The 18408-nt window shown below is 42.4% G+C and overlaps 1 protein-coding gene across 3 annotated transcripts in view; it reads right to left on the minus strand.

The window, feature by feature from the left end:
* Positions 1–1616: 1616 nt before the first annotated feature.
* LOC139422652 (choline transporter-like protein 5-B) overlaps positions 1617–18408 on the minus strand; it is a 99593-nt gene continuing 82801 nt past the window's right edge. For 2 of the 3 annotated variants that reach the window (XM_071173860.1, XM_071173951.1), the window contains exons 9-22: positions 16158–16241; positions 15866–15978; positions 15330–15467; positions 11546–11645; positions 11332–11424; positions 10961–11048; positions 8919–9181; positions 7330–7424; positions 7119–7222; positions 6870–6943; positions 6663–6733; positions 6319–6407; positions 4757–4841; positions 1617–4159 (exon numbers count right to left, since the gene is read on the minus strand). In XM_071173860.1, coding sequence (XP_071029961.1) covers positions 4047–4159; positions 4757–4841; positions 6319–6407; positions 6663–6733; positions 6870–6943; positions 7119–7222; positions 7330–7424; positions 8919–9181; positions 10961–11048; positions 11332–11424; positions 11546–11645; positions 15330–15467; positions 15866–15978; positions 16158–16241 — 1510 coding nt within the window. In that variant the 3' untranslated portion in view covers positions 1617–4046. The remainder of the gene's footprint in view (positions 4160–4756; positions 4842–6318; positions 6408–6662; positions 6734–6869; positions 6944–7118; positions 7223–7329; positions 7425–8918; positions 9182–10960; positions 11049–11331; positions 11425–11545; positions 11646–15329; positions 15468–15865; positions 15979–16157; positions 16242–18408) is intronic. The other variant, XR_011635754.1, reaches the window with a different exon arrangement.

An 18408-nucleotide genomic window follows, 5' to 3' on the forward strand; every position in this document is an offset into this window, starting at 1 on the left:
TTGTTTCCTACCTTCACCACCTAGGGGCGGCCTGTCAGAAAGTCCAAGACCCAATTGCACAGGGCGGGGTTGAGACCCAGGGCCTTAAGCTTAATTATGAGCTTGGAGGTTACAATGGTGCTGAGCTGTACTCAATGAACAGCATTCTTACATAGGTATTCCTCTTGTACAGATAGGATAGGGCAGTGTGCAGTGTGATGGAGATCGCATCATCTGTGGACCTGTTGGGGCGGTATGCAAACTGAAGTGGGTCTAGGGTGGCAGGTAAGGTGGCAGTGGTATGATCATTGACTAGTCTCCCTAAGCCCTTTATGATGACAGAAGTGAATGCTATGGGGCAATAGTCTGTGTCCAATATGGACCTGAATTAGTATTTACCTCCATCTCTACTTGATCCTACACGTTGTCTTCCCTATCACCTTCCCTGCCTCTGTCTATCCAAACTCCTCCAGTCACCCTGTATCCGTTCCTCTCTTCTTCTCTCGCCTATCTCTTGTCTTTCCTCCTCTTGTTGGTGTTCTTATTGAGGATGTGTCTCAGGGTTCTGCTCATGTAGAAGGGTCTGGCTGCAGAGCCGTTGTTCACCTCCAGATCCACCACTGGGGACAGGAACACATAGCCAGTCACATACCACAGAAACTCTGTTTAAATACCCCCATGTATTTAGAAAGTTGGGCCATTGCGGTTTCTGCATGACGTCACATTTAAATGACAACACAACATTCTATGGCATCAGTGGCAGCGCCCCATTAACATTACAATGGGAATATTCAAATAATGACATGTATAGAATTAGAACAATATAAAACATTCTGAAAGCTGGCCGAACTCTAAATACAAGACTCTGTATACCCATAACCTACTGCTAAACATTCTAAAAGCTGGCCGAACTCTAAATACAAGACTCTGTATACCCATAACCTACTGCTAAACATTCTAAAAGCTGTCCGAACTCTAAATACAAGACTCTGTATACCCATAACCTACTGCTAAACATTCTAAAAGCTGTCCGAACTCTAAATACAAACTCTAAATACAAGACTCTGTATACCCATAACCTACTGCTAAACATTCTAAAAGCTGTCCGAACTCTAAATACAAGACTCTGTATACCCATAACCTACTGCTAAACATTCTAAAAGCTGTATACCCATAACCCGAACTCTAAATACAAGACTCTGTATACCCATAACCTACTGCTAAACATTCTAAAAGCTGTCCGAACTCTAAATACAAGACTCTGTATACCCATAACCTACTGCTAAACATTCTAAAAGCTGGCCGAACTCTAAATACAAGACTCTGTATACCCATAACCTACTGCTAAACATTCTGAAACGCAGTCATATACCTCCAACTCACTGTTATTGGAAATTCCTTCAAATCCATTTCAAATACCTAACTCAAGTTTAGATACTTACCCTCAAATCACTGTTTCATAAAAGTCCTCTTGATCCCAAACAAGACACCTCTGATTTCCTCAAACCCACTGTTTGATAACAGGCCTACCCCAAAAACTTGAATATCCCAAACCAACGATCAATTTATAATGTCATTAACCCTTAAATACAATATACATATAAAATATACAAATTAGATATGAATCGCCTAGAAAATTTGCTAATGAAATCATTCACATTTATTTAAAAAAAGATTTCACATTTTCATGGTGTCATTGATACAAAAAGAGTTATCCTGTACAAAAACATTAAATATCATCAGAACAGATGTGTGTTACAGTACCTAGTATTAAAAACCGCACTACTGCAGTTCTGCACTATTCCATATAAAAATACCAAAAATGGCTTTAACATCCTTTTACAAATGGTATTTCAAGAGGTTCTCGGTGGTAGATCGTAAAACCACAAAACAATAAAGAGGAACATTTCTCCATTTAGAACTAGGCACATTTACTAGCAACTGCAGTCGGAATCCCTGAAAGGTGTCAGGGTCCATTCAAATCATTCACCATGAGCATCAAATGTGTTCAGAAGTCTTGACCTCCCTGAGCCTACATTATAACTGTCACTTACAGTGTAAAACCAATATCTAGTGTTATACCTTACAGTGTAAAACCAATATCTAGAGTTACACCTTACAGTGTAAAACCAATATCTAGAGTTATACCTTACAGTGTAAAACCAATATCTAAAGTTATACCTTACAGTGTAAAACCAATATCTAGTGATACACCTTACAGTGTAAAACCAATATCTAGTGATACACCTTACAGTGTAAAACCAATATCTAGTGATACACCTTACAGTGTAAAACCAATATCCAGTGTTACACCTTACAGTGTAAAACCAATATCTAGAGTTATACCTTACAGTGTAAAACCAATATCTAGAGTTATACCTTACAGTGTAAAACCAATATCTAGTGATACACCTTACAGTGTAAAACCAATATCTAGTGATACACCTTACAGTGTAAAACCAATATCCAGTGATACACCTTACAGTGTAAAACCAATATCCAGTGTTACACCTTACAGTGTAAAACCAATAACTAGTGTTACACCTTACAGTGTAAAACCAATATCTAGAGTTATACCTTACAGTGTAAAACCAATATCTAGTGATACACCTTACAGTGTAAAACCAATATCTAGTGATACACCTTACAGTGTAAAACCAATAACTAGTGATACACCTTACAGTGTAAAACCAATATCCAGTGTTACACCTTAGTGTAAAACCAATAACTAGTGTTACACCTTACAGTGTAAAACCAATATCTAGTGATACACCTTACAGTGTAAAACCAATATCCAGTGTTACACCTTACAGTGTAAAACCAATAACTAGTGTTACACCTTACAGTGTAAAACCAATATCTAGTGATACACCTTACAGTGTAAAACCAAAACATCCTACAAGTGTCTGTAACCATGTAATTTGTATTAATTTATTTGACCTTTATTTAACTAGGCAAGTCAGTTAAGAACACATTCTTATTTTCAATAACAGCCTAGGAACAGTGGGTTAACTGCCTTGATCAGGGGCAGAACAACAGATTTTACCTTGTCAGCTTGGGGATTCAATCTTGCAACCTTTCAGTTACTAGTCCAATGCTCTAACCACTAGGCTACCTGCCGCCCCACAATTTAGGAGTATGTCCAGTTTATCTATCCGTAGCATTGCACATGAAGTTTTGAACTGTGTCTGTAGCAGCCAATAAATATGGTGGACCAAAAGTGCCTCTTCAACCAAAGACTAAACAGCCATTAAAATAATCATGCTAGACAGAAAAGCCACCTCAGGGTTATTTTCCAACACGAGAGCGCCTAAAAATAGCTCTGGGATGAAGTTTCCCCTTGGTACAGATCTAGGATCAGCTTTCCCAATCCGAACCTTAAACCATTGTTGAGGAAAATGCTAAACTGACCCAAGATCAGTGTCAAAGGGCAACTTCACCCTACACATGACCTTACATTACAGTACATGGAACCATTGCACAAACACAGTAGTGTCACATGGGGGCGCCCTTGCCTTGCATCACACCACAACCATCTGCAAAACTACACCAATTGCATCCGAAATACAGAGATCTCCTTCTGCAGTGTATGTGCCTCTTGCAGTGTATTGGGCTAATGGCAATTTCACCCACGTCCACTGTGCTGCTGCAGCGCTCTCTAAGTAAGGCAGAGGCCAGCAGAGTCTCGACACAACAAAGAAAGGGACAGAAGCACGGCAGAGAAAAAAGGCTAATATTAGAAGTATCAGCGGCGGTGCAGGCGGTGAGAGGGAGGAAGTTGAACAGAGCTCTGCCTCTTTCTAAACCCCACCCACATACACCACCCTCTTGGGTCCTGCCATGTCCTGCCAAGGCCTTCCTGGTCAGTCCTGACCAGTCAGGTCACCTCCATTCATGAGTCTAGCCCAGCCATAAGACCCTGCTCTAGTATCCTCCAGAACACAATCACCCCCACACACAGACGCTGAATGGGTCAGTCCTTCGGTGTATCAAGTGTTCTGGCTATCAAGAGAAAGAGGTTCATTGTTTTGGCCTATCAGGAGAAAGAGGTTCAGTGTTGTGGCGTATCAGGAGGAAGCGTAGAGCTTGGAGCCCTGCTCTCTGCGGAGGATCCTGTGCAGTTGAGGGGACATGTAGAAGGGCTTGAGGGGCGAGCCGTCGTTCCTCTCCAGATCTTCACCTGATCCAGGACCGACGGAAGACAAAGCATTGTCACAGAGGAGGAGGAAAGACGAGGAGGAGAGGAGAAGACAACGTATAGGTAGGAAGGCAGAGAGAGAAAGAGAGAAAGAGAAGGGAGTTTGAGCCAAACGATTTAGAAAGCCAAGCAGGGAAATGAATTAGGAAAAGAAGTTGATATAGGTTTCAGTCAGCCAAAATGGCCAGTGCATTATAGCCAACTGGTTCAGTGATTAGTATGCAGCAGAGGAAAAGTTTGATAAATATAATGCATATAGCACAGATCCTATACAATAGTCTTCACTGCAAGAACATGCAATATAAATGATTGAATTAGTAAAACAATGACAGTAGTGTAAAAAATTAAAAAAATCACGCAGTGCAAGAATAACCTTTTTCTGTCTTATGAAAAAAACTGTACACCGCTATTGATATAATAGAGAGCAACATGAAGTAAAAATGAGGAAGCATTCAATTAGCTCACAACGCTGCAGTCAGTTCCAACACAAACCCTGGAGTGTACTCCCTCTGTGTATCATATAAACACCGTCACACCCCAGACTGGCCATAATTTAAAAGAGATTAATGGTGTACTTACAGAAACAAAGGAATAAGGTGTCCACACACATAGCATAGACGTTGAAGAAGCCATGGGCGATCAGGTAGGATCCAAATATCACCGTCTGACAAATGGCAGAACAGTTCAAGTCAGTAAGCACAATAAAGCTTACCGTATGCTTCCCAGTCAGTAAGCACAATAAAGCTTACCGTATGCTTCCCAGTCAGTAAGCACAATAAAGCTTACCGTATGCTTCCCAGTCAGTAAGCACAATAAAGCTTACCGTATGCTTCCCAGTCAGTAAGCACAAAGCTTACCGTACAGTCAGTAAGCACAAAGCTTACCGTATGCTTCCCAGTCAGTAAGCACAATAAAGCTTACCGTATGCTTCCCAGTCAGTAAGCACAAAGCTTACCGTATGCTTCCCAGTCAGTAAGCACAATAAAGCTTACCGTATGCTTCCCAGTCAGTAAGCACAATAAAGCTTACCGTATGCTTCCCAGTCAGTAAGCACAATAAAGCTTACCGTATGCTTCCCAGTCAGTAAGCACAATAAAGCTTACCGTATGCTTCCCAGCCAGTAAGCACAATAAAGCTTACCGTCTGCTTCCCAGCCAGTAAGCACAATAAAGCTTACCGTCTGCTTCCCAGTCAGTAAGCACAATAAAGCTTACCGTATGCTTCCCAGTCAGTAAGCACAATAAAGCTTACCGTATGCTTCCCAGTCAGTAAGCACAATAAAGCTTACCGTCTGCTTCCCAGTCAGTAAGCACAATAAAGCTTACCGTATGCTTCCCAGTCAGTAAGCACAATAAAGCTTACCGTATGCTTCCCAGTCAGTAAGCACAATAAAGCTTACCGTATGCTTCCCAGTCAGTAAGCACAATAAAGCTTACCGTATGCTTCCCAGTCAGTAAGCACAATAAAGCTTACCGTATGCTTCCCAGTCAGTAAGCACAATAAAGCTTACCGTATGCTTCCCAGTCAGTAAGCACAATAAAGCTTACCGTATGCTTCCCAGTCAGTAAGCACAATAAAGCTTACCGTATGCTTCCCAGTCAGTAAGCACAATAAAGCTTACCGTATGCTTCCCAGTCAGTAAGCACAATAAAGCTTACCGTATGCTTCCCAGTCAGTAAGCACAATAAAGCTTACCGTATGCTTCCCAGTCAAAACAGATTACGCATATATTATCACAAAATTGTGTGACGTTTGTGTTATTTTTGGTTTTCGGGAGTTTTTGTTCCAGCTGTTTGTGCAGACAAAAACATTTCTTGAGGCAAGTCGAAGTTTAGTTGATTAGACAATAGTAATACTCCTAGTCGGAGTGGGAACGTGAAGTGTTTGTCATTCAACGAGTGATGACTAGTTTTCATGCACATTTTTTCTGCACCAAACATCTCAGCTAAATGTAAAATTGTGCGAACAACATTAACATTGCTGTTTTTTTCTAGTTATTCAAGCGAATGTCTTTAGGGAGTATGAGAGCACAGAAGTCGCTTCGCCTAGCCAAGTTCGGCTACAAGCAAACAGAACCTACGTATGTGGGCACATTTATCAACAAGCAATGCTGACTCATATGATGTAAGTCTATTTCTTACCAGTAGGGGGACCCAGTAGTAATTTAGTGATGGCACCTCCTCTTGAATAACTGGAATCTTACAGGTGAAGAAGAAGAATGCTAGAACACCTGGGGGGGAAAAAATCAGAATCCTTAATAACAAAATAACAACCTGAGCAAACACTGACAAATGTACAATTAGTGTAACATAGTATCTATGGGTATTGTCTTATAGAGAACGCCTCTGCCGAGTACGTTATGGCACTATTTTCCAGCGTGTGTTGTTTGTTTAGTCTTGTTCATGCATTGGGTAATTTTAACATCAGCCCTCATAGTTAAAACATACCACAAGGTTATCACCAGTATGTGGGAAAGGGAACTCACCAACACTCCCTGAAATAAGCACTTTTCCCAAGAAGAGGAGAAAGTCTGTCACCTTATCCAGCACTGCCACCCTACAGAGGAGACACCTCATTGGAGGAGCCCAGAGGCCCAGAGAGAGACAGTCACCACCATGAAAGACAGACAGACACAAAAAACTGTCTGAGGGACAGACAATCAAACGAACCGATACAAAAGACCTTGTCTTACCTTACTACGTTCCTCATCAGGAGGAAGAAAGCATCTTTGGCCGAAGTGCAGAAGCTCTTTCCATATATCGCCATCTAGGGTGAGAAATTCAAAGTATGACCATGTTATTCACGATTCCAACACTTTCTGTGAGATGGTTATCAAATAGCATGATCACAATAGTAATGGGTGTACTAACTACTGAAATGCCTCAAAGGTACTGGATGGATGGTATTGAAAAATGTTTTGACTGAAACTACCCAGACTCACCATGATGTAGGCGTTCCTGTTCATGAACTTGATGAAATGTTCCAGGCACCAGAAGCAGCATTTGAGACAGCAAATCAGGAAGCGGGCAAAAGCATTGTGAGCACCTGAAAAATACATGATGATCATCTTCAAGAAAACATGCCATATAAATATACAGTACTGTATGTAAACATACAAAAGGCAGTGGGTAAAGTACGAGCAGAAAACCCACCTTTGAGTTTGTGATCCAGATACTCTAGAACGATGCGAAACATCTGCACAAAGGCCAGGATCAGAGAGCCAAATGCCAGAGAGCCTGTGTGGTACCTGGGAGATACACAATACACTGTATTACTAATACAAAATAGAGCTGTATATCCACACACACACACACACACACACACACACACACACACACACACACACACACACACACACACACACACACACACACACACACTTCCCCCTTCCCATCATAGGTGTAAAACCCTCAACACACGTAGGACCAGTTTCCTCACAGATGATGTCTCATCTTGGATTTAAAGGCTTAATGGAGAATCTGAAATAGTTTATTAGTGCAGTACTATTATAACTCCCTTAGGGAATATCTCTCGAAGCAAGATGTGCCATTATAAACTATACTGAACAAAAATATAAAAGCAAAATGCAACAATTTCAACAACTTTACTGAGGAAATCAGTCAATTTAAATAAATAAATTAGGCCCTAATCTATGGATTTCACATGACTGGGAATACAGATATGCATCTGTTGGTCACAGATACCTTAAAAAAAGGTAGGGGCGTGGATCAGAAAACCAGTCCGTATCTGGTGTGACCAGTATTTTCCTCATGCAGCGTGACATTTCCTTCGCATAGAGATGATCAGGCTGTTGATTGTGGCCTGTGGAATGTTGTCCCACTCTTCTTCAATGCCTATGTGAAGTTGCTGGATATTGACGGGAACTGGAACACGCTGTTGTACACGTCGACCCAGAGCATCCCAAACATGATCAATTGGTGACATGTCTGGTGAGTATGCAGACCATGGAAAAACTGGGACATTTTCATCTTTCAACAATTGTGAACAGATCCTTGCGACATGGGGCTGTGCATTGTCATGCTGAAACATGAGGTGATGGCGGTGGATGAATGCCACAACAATGGGCCTCAGGAGCTCGTCACGGTATCTCTGTGCATTCAAATTGCCATCGATAAAATGCAATTGTGTTCATTGTCTGTAGCTTATGCCTGCCCATACCATAACACCACTGTCACCATGGGGCACAACATTGACATCAGCAAACCGCTCACCCACACAAAGCCATACACGTGGTCTGCGGTTGTGAGGCCAGTTGGACGTATTGTCAAATTCTCTAAAACAACGTTGGAGGCGGCTTATGGTAGAGAATTGAACACTAAACTCTCTGGCAACAGCTCTGGTGGACATTCTTGCAGCCAGCATACCATTTGCACAGTCCCTCAAAACTAGAGACATCTGTGGCATTGCATAGTGAAAAAACTGCACATTTTAGTGGCCTTTTATTGTACCCAGCACATGTGTAATGATCATGCTGTTTAATCAGTTTATTGACATGCCACACCGGTCAGCTGGATGGACCAATTTAGCAAACGAAAAATGCTCACTAAGAGGGATGTAAACAAATTTGCATATGGAACATTTCTGGGATCTTTTATTTCAGCTCATGAAACATCGGACCAACACTTTCCATGTTAGTTCATATTTTTGTTCAGTGTCCAACTCAACACCATCTTCACCTTCCTTATGCGTTAAAAACCTATATATGACTGAGACAGCCTACCGTACAGCCCTGCTAAAGGAGGAAAACAAGGGGCATGATGGTATGTCTTGGGGCTTCCTCAGGGCCCAGTAGTAGGAAGCGAAGGCCCCGGCCAGGGTGCACTGTCCCAGGGCGATGGTAAAGTTGACCAGCCACAGGAACACCAGCAGGTTGCACAGCTGCAGCACAAAGATGTAGTGGTGGTAGAGGCTCTCGCCGCCGTAGAAGGCAAAGGTGCACTGGGAGCCCGGGCACACCATGGTCACGTTGGTCTGACTGAATTTCTGGGGAGAGATCGGGGTAAGTTATTGGGTTAGAAGGAAATCGCACCCTACTCTCTATTTACTTCTGGCCAGAGTTTATAATGGCACACTATTCCCTATACAGTTCACTACCTTTGGCCAGAGTTTACAACAGCAACTCCCCGTCTTAGGTCAGTTAAGATCACCACTTTAATTTAAGAATGTGAAATGTCAGAATAATAGTAGAGAGAATGATTTACTTCAGCTTTTATTTCTTTCATCACATTCCCAGTGGGTCAGAAGTTTACAAACACTCAATTAGTATTTGGTAGCATTGCCTATAAATTGTTTAACTTGGGTAAAAACAAATTCAGGTAGTCTTCCACAAGCTTTCCACAATAATTTGGGTGAATTTTGGCCCATTCTTCCTGACAGAGCTGGTGTAACTGAGTCAGGTTTGTAGGCCTCCTTGCTTGCACACGCTTTTTCAGTTCTGCCCACAAATGTTCTATAGGTTTGAGGTCAGGGCTTTGTGATGGCCACTCCAATACCTTGACATTGTTGTCCTTAAGCCACTTTGCCACAACTTTGGAAGTATGCTTGGGGTCATTGTCCATTTGGAAGACCCATTTGTGACTAAGCTTTAACTTCCTGACTGATGTCTTGAGTTGCTGCTTTAATATATCCACATAATTTTCCACCCTCTTGATGCCATCTATTTTGTGAAGTGCACCAGTCCCTCCTACAGCAAAGCACCCCACAACATGATGCTGCCACCCCCGTGCTTTATGGTTGGGATGGTGTTCTTCGGCTTGCAAGCCTCCCCCTTTTTCCTCTAATCATAACGATGTTCATTATGTTCAAACAGTTATATTTTTGTTTCATCAGACCAGAGGACATTTCTCCTTACTTCCTTGCTGAGCAGCCTTTCAGGTTATGTCGATATAGGACTCGTTTACCTGTGAATATAGAAACTTTTGTACCTGTTTCCGCCAGCATCTTCACAAGGTCCTTTGCTGTTGTTCTGGGATTGATTTGCACTTTTCGCACACAAAGTACGTTCATCTCTAGGAGACAGAACGCATCTCCTTCCTGAGTGGTATGACGGCTGCGTGGTCCCATGGTGTTTATATTTGCATACTATTATTTGTACAGATGAACGTGGTATCTTCAGGCGTTTGGAAATTGCTCCCAAGGATGAACCAGACTTGTGGAGGTCTATCATTTTTTTCTGAGGTCTTGGCTGATTTATTTTGAGTTTCCCATGATGTCAAGCAAAGAGGCACTGAGTTTGAAGGTAGGCCTTGCAATACATCCACAGGTACACCTCCAATTGACTGAATTATGTCAATAAGCCTATCAGAAGCTTCTAAAGCCATGACATCATTTTCTGGAATTTTCAAAGCTGTTTAAAGGCACAGTCAACTTAGTGTATGTAAACTTCTGACCCACTGGAATTGTGATACAGTGAATTATAAGGGAAATAATCTGTCTGTAAACAATTGTTGGAAAAATTACTTGTATCATGCGGAAAGTAGATGTCCTAACCGAATTGTCAAAACTATAGTTTGTTAACAAGAAATTTGTGGAGTGGTTGAAAAACGAGTTTTATTGACTCCAACCTAAGTGTATGTAAACTTCTGACTTCAACTGTATCCACAGCTGGGTGATTTGTAACGCTGCCAAGCACACTGAGCTGAATTTCAATAAGCTGCTCTAATTCAGGGTTTCAAGGCCAATAACATACAGTATTATAGGAGTGTGCAATACAGCAATAACGTCAATGTGACAAAGAGGAAGACAGTAAAAAGAAAAGCCAACCTCTGGATCACAGGTGAGGTTGGCATACATGCATTTGTCCTGCGTCGACATGACCTTGTAGACAGCATCACCAGATGACGCTAAGAAGCTGAGGGCAAAACCAGTCAAGGGCAACACAGAGCAGTGATAAGCAGTGATAAGAAACAAAATGTGTGCCTGCCTATGAGCCATCTACATTGGGATTTCCACTACGGGTTCAGCAGTTTCAATAGGTTCAATTCATCCAGTCTTTATCTCTATGATGCCATTGGTGACAGTTCAGGATGCTTCACGTGTAGCTACAATGGGCAATGCTGCATGTAAAGCTAACTGTATAAAAGTGTACACACACAGTGAGGACGAGGCTGAGAAGACCTACATAGAGAGGATACACAGCAATGACTGCCCAGTACGCTATGCAGATGGCCAGCAGCACAAAAGTGATGATCGGGTAGAAGAGAGTGGACATGATGTAACCAATGGCCCTGGAGAAAAGAGAGAGACAGAGAAAGGGGGAGAAAAGTTTGAACTCACAGATGCTGGTTTCATTGGAAGTGACACAACAAGATGTCTGACTTAATCTCCTGAGTGAAGAACACGACTTACCTGCTCCCCTCCTTCAGCAGAGCGATGGCGATACGTACTCTCCTCCTCAGGAATATCAGGATTACTATGATGACCGCCTCAATGACTGATAGGGAGATCACTGCAATACAAATTATTACTGTTGAGTAGAAAAATCTATGTTCCTTTACAGCAGAGGTGGACAACAAAAAAAAAAAAATTGATCCTCTCAGGCCACAGCATCTCCTGGGATTTGCCAAATTAATTTAAACAATATCAGGTTTAATTTGGTATTTTATGTAAATTCAGGGCCTGTCTATAAAAGAGACCTTGGTCTCAGTATGACTCTCTGATCAAATAAAAGTTAAATAAAAATAAATCAATAAAATACAGTTAACAGGAAGGCCTACGGTTTCCCTGCTCTAAATCATTGGCTGATTGAGAAATAAGAACAAAACCAGCAGACACACCCAACTGCTTCCCTAGCAACTTAGAGAGACCCTGCACCTTGTGACACACACACAGTAAACTGAGTTGTGGCAGCCTTGTGCCAGGCTAGTGTGCTATGCCGTGCCGTGATTGTTACTGTTGATGATATCTGGAAATGTGCATGTAAACCCCGGCCCATCTACTGTTGCTAGCCCCAATTCTGACTTGTGCTCTAATATCTGCTTCACTGATTTCTGCTCTTGTAAAATAAAGTGTGGGTTCACAGCTCCAATTCAGATGTGTTGGTCATTACTGAGATGTGGTTAAGGAAGAGTGTTTTGAACACTGACGTTAACCTTTCTGGTTATCACCTTTTTCAGCAAGACAGATCTTCCAAAGGTGGGGGGGTGGCTATCTTCACCAAGAATCACCTTCAGTTCTCGGTTGTCTCCACCAAGTCTGTTTCCAAACAATTTTATTTGCTGGTTTTAAGCATTACATTTTCAAATATCTTTTTTTTCGATCTCCATCAGCACCGACCTGTACCCTACCTGCCCTAAGCTCTCTCCTGGCCCCTTACACTAAGTCTGAATTTGTCCTGCTAGGTGACCTCAACTGGGACATGCTTAAACCACCTGACCAAGTCCTAAATCAATGGGACTCCCTAAATCATTCTCAGATTATTACCAATCCCACAAGGTATGACTCCAAACACCCAGAAAAGGCTACTCTCCTCGATGTTATCCCCACAAATAATCCTGATAGGTATCAGTCTGGTGTTTTCTGCAATGACCTTAGTGATCACTGTTTTACAGACTGTGTTCATAATGGCTGCTCAGTGAAACGACCTTTCCTGATTTGTAATAGATGATTGCTAAAAAACTTCAATGAGAAAGCGTTTCTTCATGAATTGGCCTCCGTAAAATGGTATAGAATCAGCTGGATCCCCTCTGGCGAAGACGCTTGGACCTTCTTTTTTTATATTTTCAGTGGTATTGTTAACAACCACACCCCATAAAATTCTAATTAAAAAACAGTTTCAGCCCCTGGTTCAACCGTGATCTTTTTTTTCTTATTATTTAACCTTTATTTAACTAGAAAAGTCAGTTAAGAACAAATTGTTATTTTCAATGACGGCTTAGGAACAGTGGGTTAACTGCCTTGTTCAGGGAAAATGAGAAATAAGTGCACTCAGGCTATCCGGAAGGCCAAAGTTATTTACTTTAAGGAGCAGTTCTCTCTCTGTGGGTCTAACCCCAAGAAGATCTGGAAAATGGTTAAAGACCTGGAGAATAATCCCTCCTCCTCACAGCTGCCCATGTCCCTTAATATTGATGATGTGGTTGTTACCGACAAGAAGCACATGGCTGAGCTCTTTAATCACCACTTCAGGACCAAGTCAGGATTCCTATTTGACTCAGCCATGCCTCCTTGCCCGTCCAACATTTCCACATCTCCCACCCCTTCTAATGCAACCATCCCCGATGCTCCTCCCTCTTTTTCACCTGCCCTGATACAAAGTTTCTCCCATCAGGCAGTCACTGACTCCAAGGTGCTAAAGGAGCTCTTTAAACTTGACCCCCAAAAAACATCTGGGTCATCGCCAGGCCTATCTTAAACATTTTTAACCTGTCTCTCTTTTTTGGGGAGGTTCACATTGCTTGGAAGGCAGCCACGGTTCATCCTTTATCTAAAGGGTGAGATCAAGCTGATCCTAACTGTTATAGGTCTATATCTATGTTGCCCTGTTTATCAAAAGTGTTGGAAAAACTTGTCAATAGTCAACTGACTGGCTTTCTTGATGTCTATAGTATCCTCTCGGGTATGCAATCTGGTTTCCGCTCAGGTTATGGATATGTCACCATTACCCTTGATTCTAAGCAATATTGTGCTGCTATTTTTATTGACTTGGCCAAAGCTTTTGATACAGTAGACCATTCCATTCTTGTGGGCCGGCTAAGGAGTACTGGTGTCTCTGAGGGCTCTTTGGCCTAGTTTGCTAACTACCTCTCTCAAAGAGTGCAGTGTATAAAGTGAGAAAATCTGCTGTCTCAGCCACTGCCTGTCACCAGGGGTGTACCCCAATGCTCGATCCTAGGCCCCACGCTCTTCTCAATTTACTTCAACATGATAGCTCAGGCAGTAGGAAGCTCTCTCATCCATTTATATGCAGATGATACAGTCTTATACTCAGCTGGCCCCTCCCCGGATTATGTGTTAAATGCTCTACAACAAAGCTTTCTTAGTCTCCAACAAGCTTTCTCTACCCTTAACTTTGTTCTGGACACAAGGTCATGTGGTTGGGAAAGAAGAATTCCCCTCCTCCCACAGGTAGTATTATTACTACCTCTGAAGGTTTAGAGCCTGAGGTAGTCACCTCATACAAGTACTTGGGAGTATGGCTAGACAGTACACTGTCCTTCTCTCAGCACAGTCAAAGCTGCAGCCTAAAGTTACATCTAGACTTGAGTTCCTCTATCGTAATGGCTCCTCTTTCACCCCAGCTGCCAAACTAACTCTAATTCAGATTACCATCCTGCCCATACTAGATTACGGAGACATCATTTATAGACCGGCAGGTCTCGAGCGGCTAGATGTGCTTTACCATTCGGCCATCAGATTGGTCACCAATGCTCCTTATAGGACACATCACTGCACTCTATACTCCTCTGTAAACTGGTCATCTCTGTATACCCGTCGCAAGACCCACTGGTTGATGCTTTTATATAAAACCCTCTTAAGCCTCACTCCCCCACATTCTGAGATATCTACTGCAGCCCTCATCCTCCACATTCAACACCCGTTCTGCCAGTCACATTCTGCCATTCACATTCATTAAAGGTCCCCAAAGCACACACATTCCTGGGTCGCTCTTCTTTTCAGTTCGCTGCAGCTAGCGACTGGAATGAGCTGCAACAAACACACAAACTGGACAGTTTTATCGCAATCTCTTATTTCAAAGACTCAATAATGGACACTCTTACTGACATTTGTGGCTGCTTATTGTGATGTATTGTTGTCTCTACCTTCTTGCCCTTTGTGCTGTTGTCTGTGCCCAGTAATGTTTGAACCATGTTTTGTGCTGCTACCATGTTGTTGTTGTGTTGTGTTGCTACTATGCTGTGTTGTCATGTGTTGCTGCATTGATATGTTGTTGTCTTAGGTCTCTCTTTATGTAGCATTGTTGTCTCTCTTGCTGTGATGTGTTTTGTCCTATATTTATGCTTTATTTTTAATCCCAGGCCCCCATCGCCGCAGGAGGCCTTTTGCCTTTTGGTAGGCCATCATTGTAAATAAGAATTTGTTCTTAACTGACTTGCCTAGTTAAATAAAGGTTCAATAAAATAAATACATAAATACTATCCCCCTGTGCTTAAATAGAGGAATGGTCACTCACTCAAGATGAGCCAGGTTTGACTGAGCTGCAGGTAAACCCTGAAGTCCGTCTGAAAGCCGATGTCAGAGATGGTAACATCACCATCACTGTGTGGCTTCCCTCTCAGTGTACTGAACTCCCAGTAGCAGTGCCAGATCCCTGAGAGAGAGAGAGAGAGAGAGAGAGAGAGAGAGAGAGAGAGAGAGAGAGAGAGAGCGCGAGAGAGAGAGAGAGAGAGAGAGAGAGAGAGAGAGAGAGAGAGAGAGAGAGAGAGAGAGAGAGAGAGAGATATGAGAAGTTATGTGCTACATTTGGTTTGCCATGACAGCAGGTGTTGGTTTGCCATGACAAGAGAGGTGTTGGTGACAGTTGGATGTTAGAAGATGTGGACACTGTCTCCCACAAATCTATATACAGTAGCGGTATGTTACCTTAAATACAGTATGGGCTGGTGGAGTGTGGGTACTGTACTCAGACTAAAGACGGCATTAGTCTCTTTTACTGAGGCTAAAGTTGCTGTTGATTAGTGGCAGAGTGTACTGTATTGTATTACTAACCATAGCCCACCACAGCGATGACTCCAAAGATGATGAGCCACAGGAGAACTCCGGCTGTGAACCGTAGCAGCAGGATAAAAGCCAGGCTGACCACCATGGTTATCACCAGACCTCTAGACACACACACACACACACACACACACACACACACACACACACACACACACACACACACACACACACACACACACACACACACACACACACACACACACACACCTTTATGTCAGAGTGAAAACCACAGTAAAACACACATATGGCACTCACAGACGCACAGAGACGCAGGTCTTACAGTAAGATCCAGTACCAGGAGCTGGCGTAATCCTCAAATATCTTCATGCCAACCTCCTTTGCATCTAGCAGACTGGTAATGCCACTGTGAGAGAGGAAGAGGGGGAGTGGGATAGACACATATAGTAGGGTGGGAGAATTGTGGAAAGAAAAAAGGTAGATCGAGAGGGAGATGAAGGGAGAAAGAGAGGGAGGGAGGGAGAAAGAGAGAGAGTGAGGACATGTCCACAGAGGGAGAAACATTGACTTATACTGACCTGTGTTGTATAACAGTGACTCACTCATTCACACAGCAGGTCATGACACATTGCAGTTTATGAGGGGGTTGTACAACCCTGGGAGACTGCACAGGTTGTAGGCAGGCCTCCCTTATAAATGTCACAAGTCAACATCGGTGTTATTAAAGTGGAAGCAGTGATGCTCTCTATGACTCTGAAGCAGCAGTTACCAATCCATTGTCTGATTACAACAGGACAAAGAAATGGGTCTGGATTATTAATTATTCCTGAATCTCTTTCCGTCAAAACTACATTTTATTTTACTAGGCAAGTCAGTTAAGAACAAATTCTTATTTTCAATGACAGCCTAGGAACAGTGGGTTAACTGCCTGTTCAGGGGCAGAATGACAGATTTGTACATTGTCAGCTTGGGGGTTTCGAACTTGCAGCCTTCCGCTTACTAGTCCAACACTCTAACCACTAGGCTACCCTGCCGCCCCATTACATGTACAAGCAGGGTATGGTAACGGTTCAATGTACAAGCTGGAGAAAGAGGTGATAGCAAAAACCACCTAGAATACTTTGATCAGAAATCCACTGTAACTACAGAGATTCTGTAAAATCATGCAAATATCTGGCTTTGTGATTCCTCATTATTGCATTGGTAAACTGGCAATGTTAACACAAGTTATATTGTTCATAATTTGAATGGTAGATATCTGAACTAAAATGTTTCCCGATGCTTTTGCTCACTAGACTTTCAGCCTCTACAGGACTGGTGGACAACAGTAGCATGAGACTAGAACCAACCTTCCACTGAAACTGTGTACGATGCCTCCGGAGTCAAGCACTAATCTGTTTTATGAGGACAGCTACCTCATGTCAGGAGCAAAGCTCACTCTAGGCGTTCATTTAATCTGGGCCATCGTACTTCTATAAAAATCACTATAGTAGCACAAAATACAATTTACTTACGTAATTTTGTTGTTATGAAAAACAGAGTCCCTGATCTCCATCAGTACTAATGAAACCATTTGTTAACTTGTATTTAACCAGGGAAAAACACATCGAGACCTAGGTCTCATTTGCAAATGTGCCCTGGGAACGATACAACAAATAAAATTAGACCATTTAAAACACAAAATTAAATAAATAGAAAATATATACACAATCAAACAAAACAAACACCTTTATCACTATAAAAATCCCTAACCTTTCTCCTAAACTGACCCAGAGACAACAACACATCCAAACATTACTTGGAGATTATTCCACATGATAGGGACCTGGTAGGAAAAGGCAGATTCACCCAACTCTGTGGATACACGTGGAGTGCTGTGCTAATGTGCCTAATGCACTCCACAGACCAGAATTTAACAGATGGAGTTCAGCCAAACCTCCAGTCGAAAGCAAAATAATAGATGCTATGTTGAAGTGGTTGGTTGTAGGAAGTGTAATTGGCCTGAAATGCTCTGTCCTTGGACAGCTTGTTGAAGCGCTTGACATTCAGGGGGAAATATGGGAAAGGCACTGGGGTGGACAAATCACGTGTAAGGGTGAGATGAGCCCAGCCATGCCTGAGGGGTTCACCACCAGGCGAAAAGCTGAGAGATTACAAAAACGGCCCTTTAAAATTGCTGTAAAAAAATAAAAATGTATGGGAAATGAAGGAGCTGTCACCCTAACAGTGGTTGAGGTCATACAAAGTTCACCATTTGGGTGAGATGAAAGATAGCATTACATCTGTCATAACAAAAACATTACACCAGTCAAAACAATAGCATTACACCAGTCAAAACAATGAGGATGACAGACGACTAGTCAACAATAAGGACATCAATCTGACCTCCTACAAATCAGCCGGGCTAGACAATCTGGACCCTCTCTTTCTAAAATGTTCTGCCGAAATTGTTGCAACCCCTATTACTAGCCTGTTCAACCTCTATTTTGTATCGTCTGAGATTCCCAAAGATTGGAACGCTGCCGCGGTCCTCCCCCTCTTCAAAGGGTGAGACACTCCAGACCCAAACTGCT

The sequence above is a fragment of the Oncorhynchus clarkii genome, chromosome 1 (assembly GCF_045791955.1).
Source record: "Oncorhynchus clarkii lewisi isolate Uvic-CL-2024 chromosome 1, UVic_Ocla_1.0, whole genome shotgun sequence".
In the NCBI taxonomy this organism is placed as follows: Eukaryota; Metazoa; Chordata; class Actinopteri; order Salmoniformes; family Salmonidae; genus Oncorhynchus; species Oncorhynchus clarkii.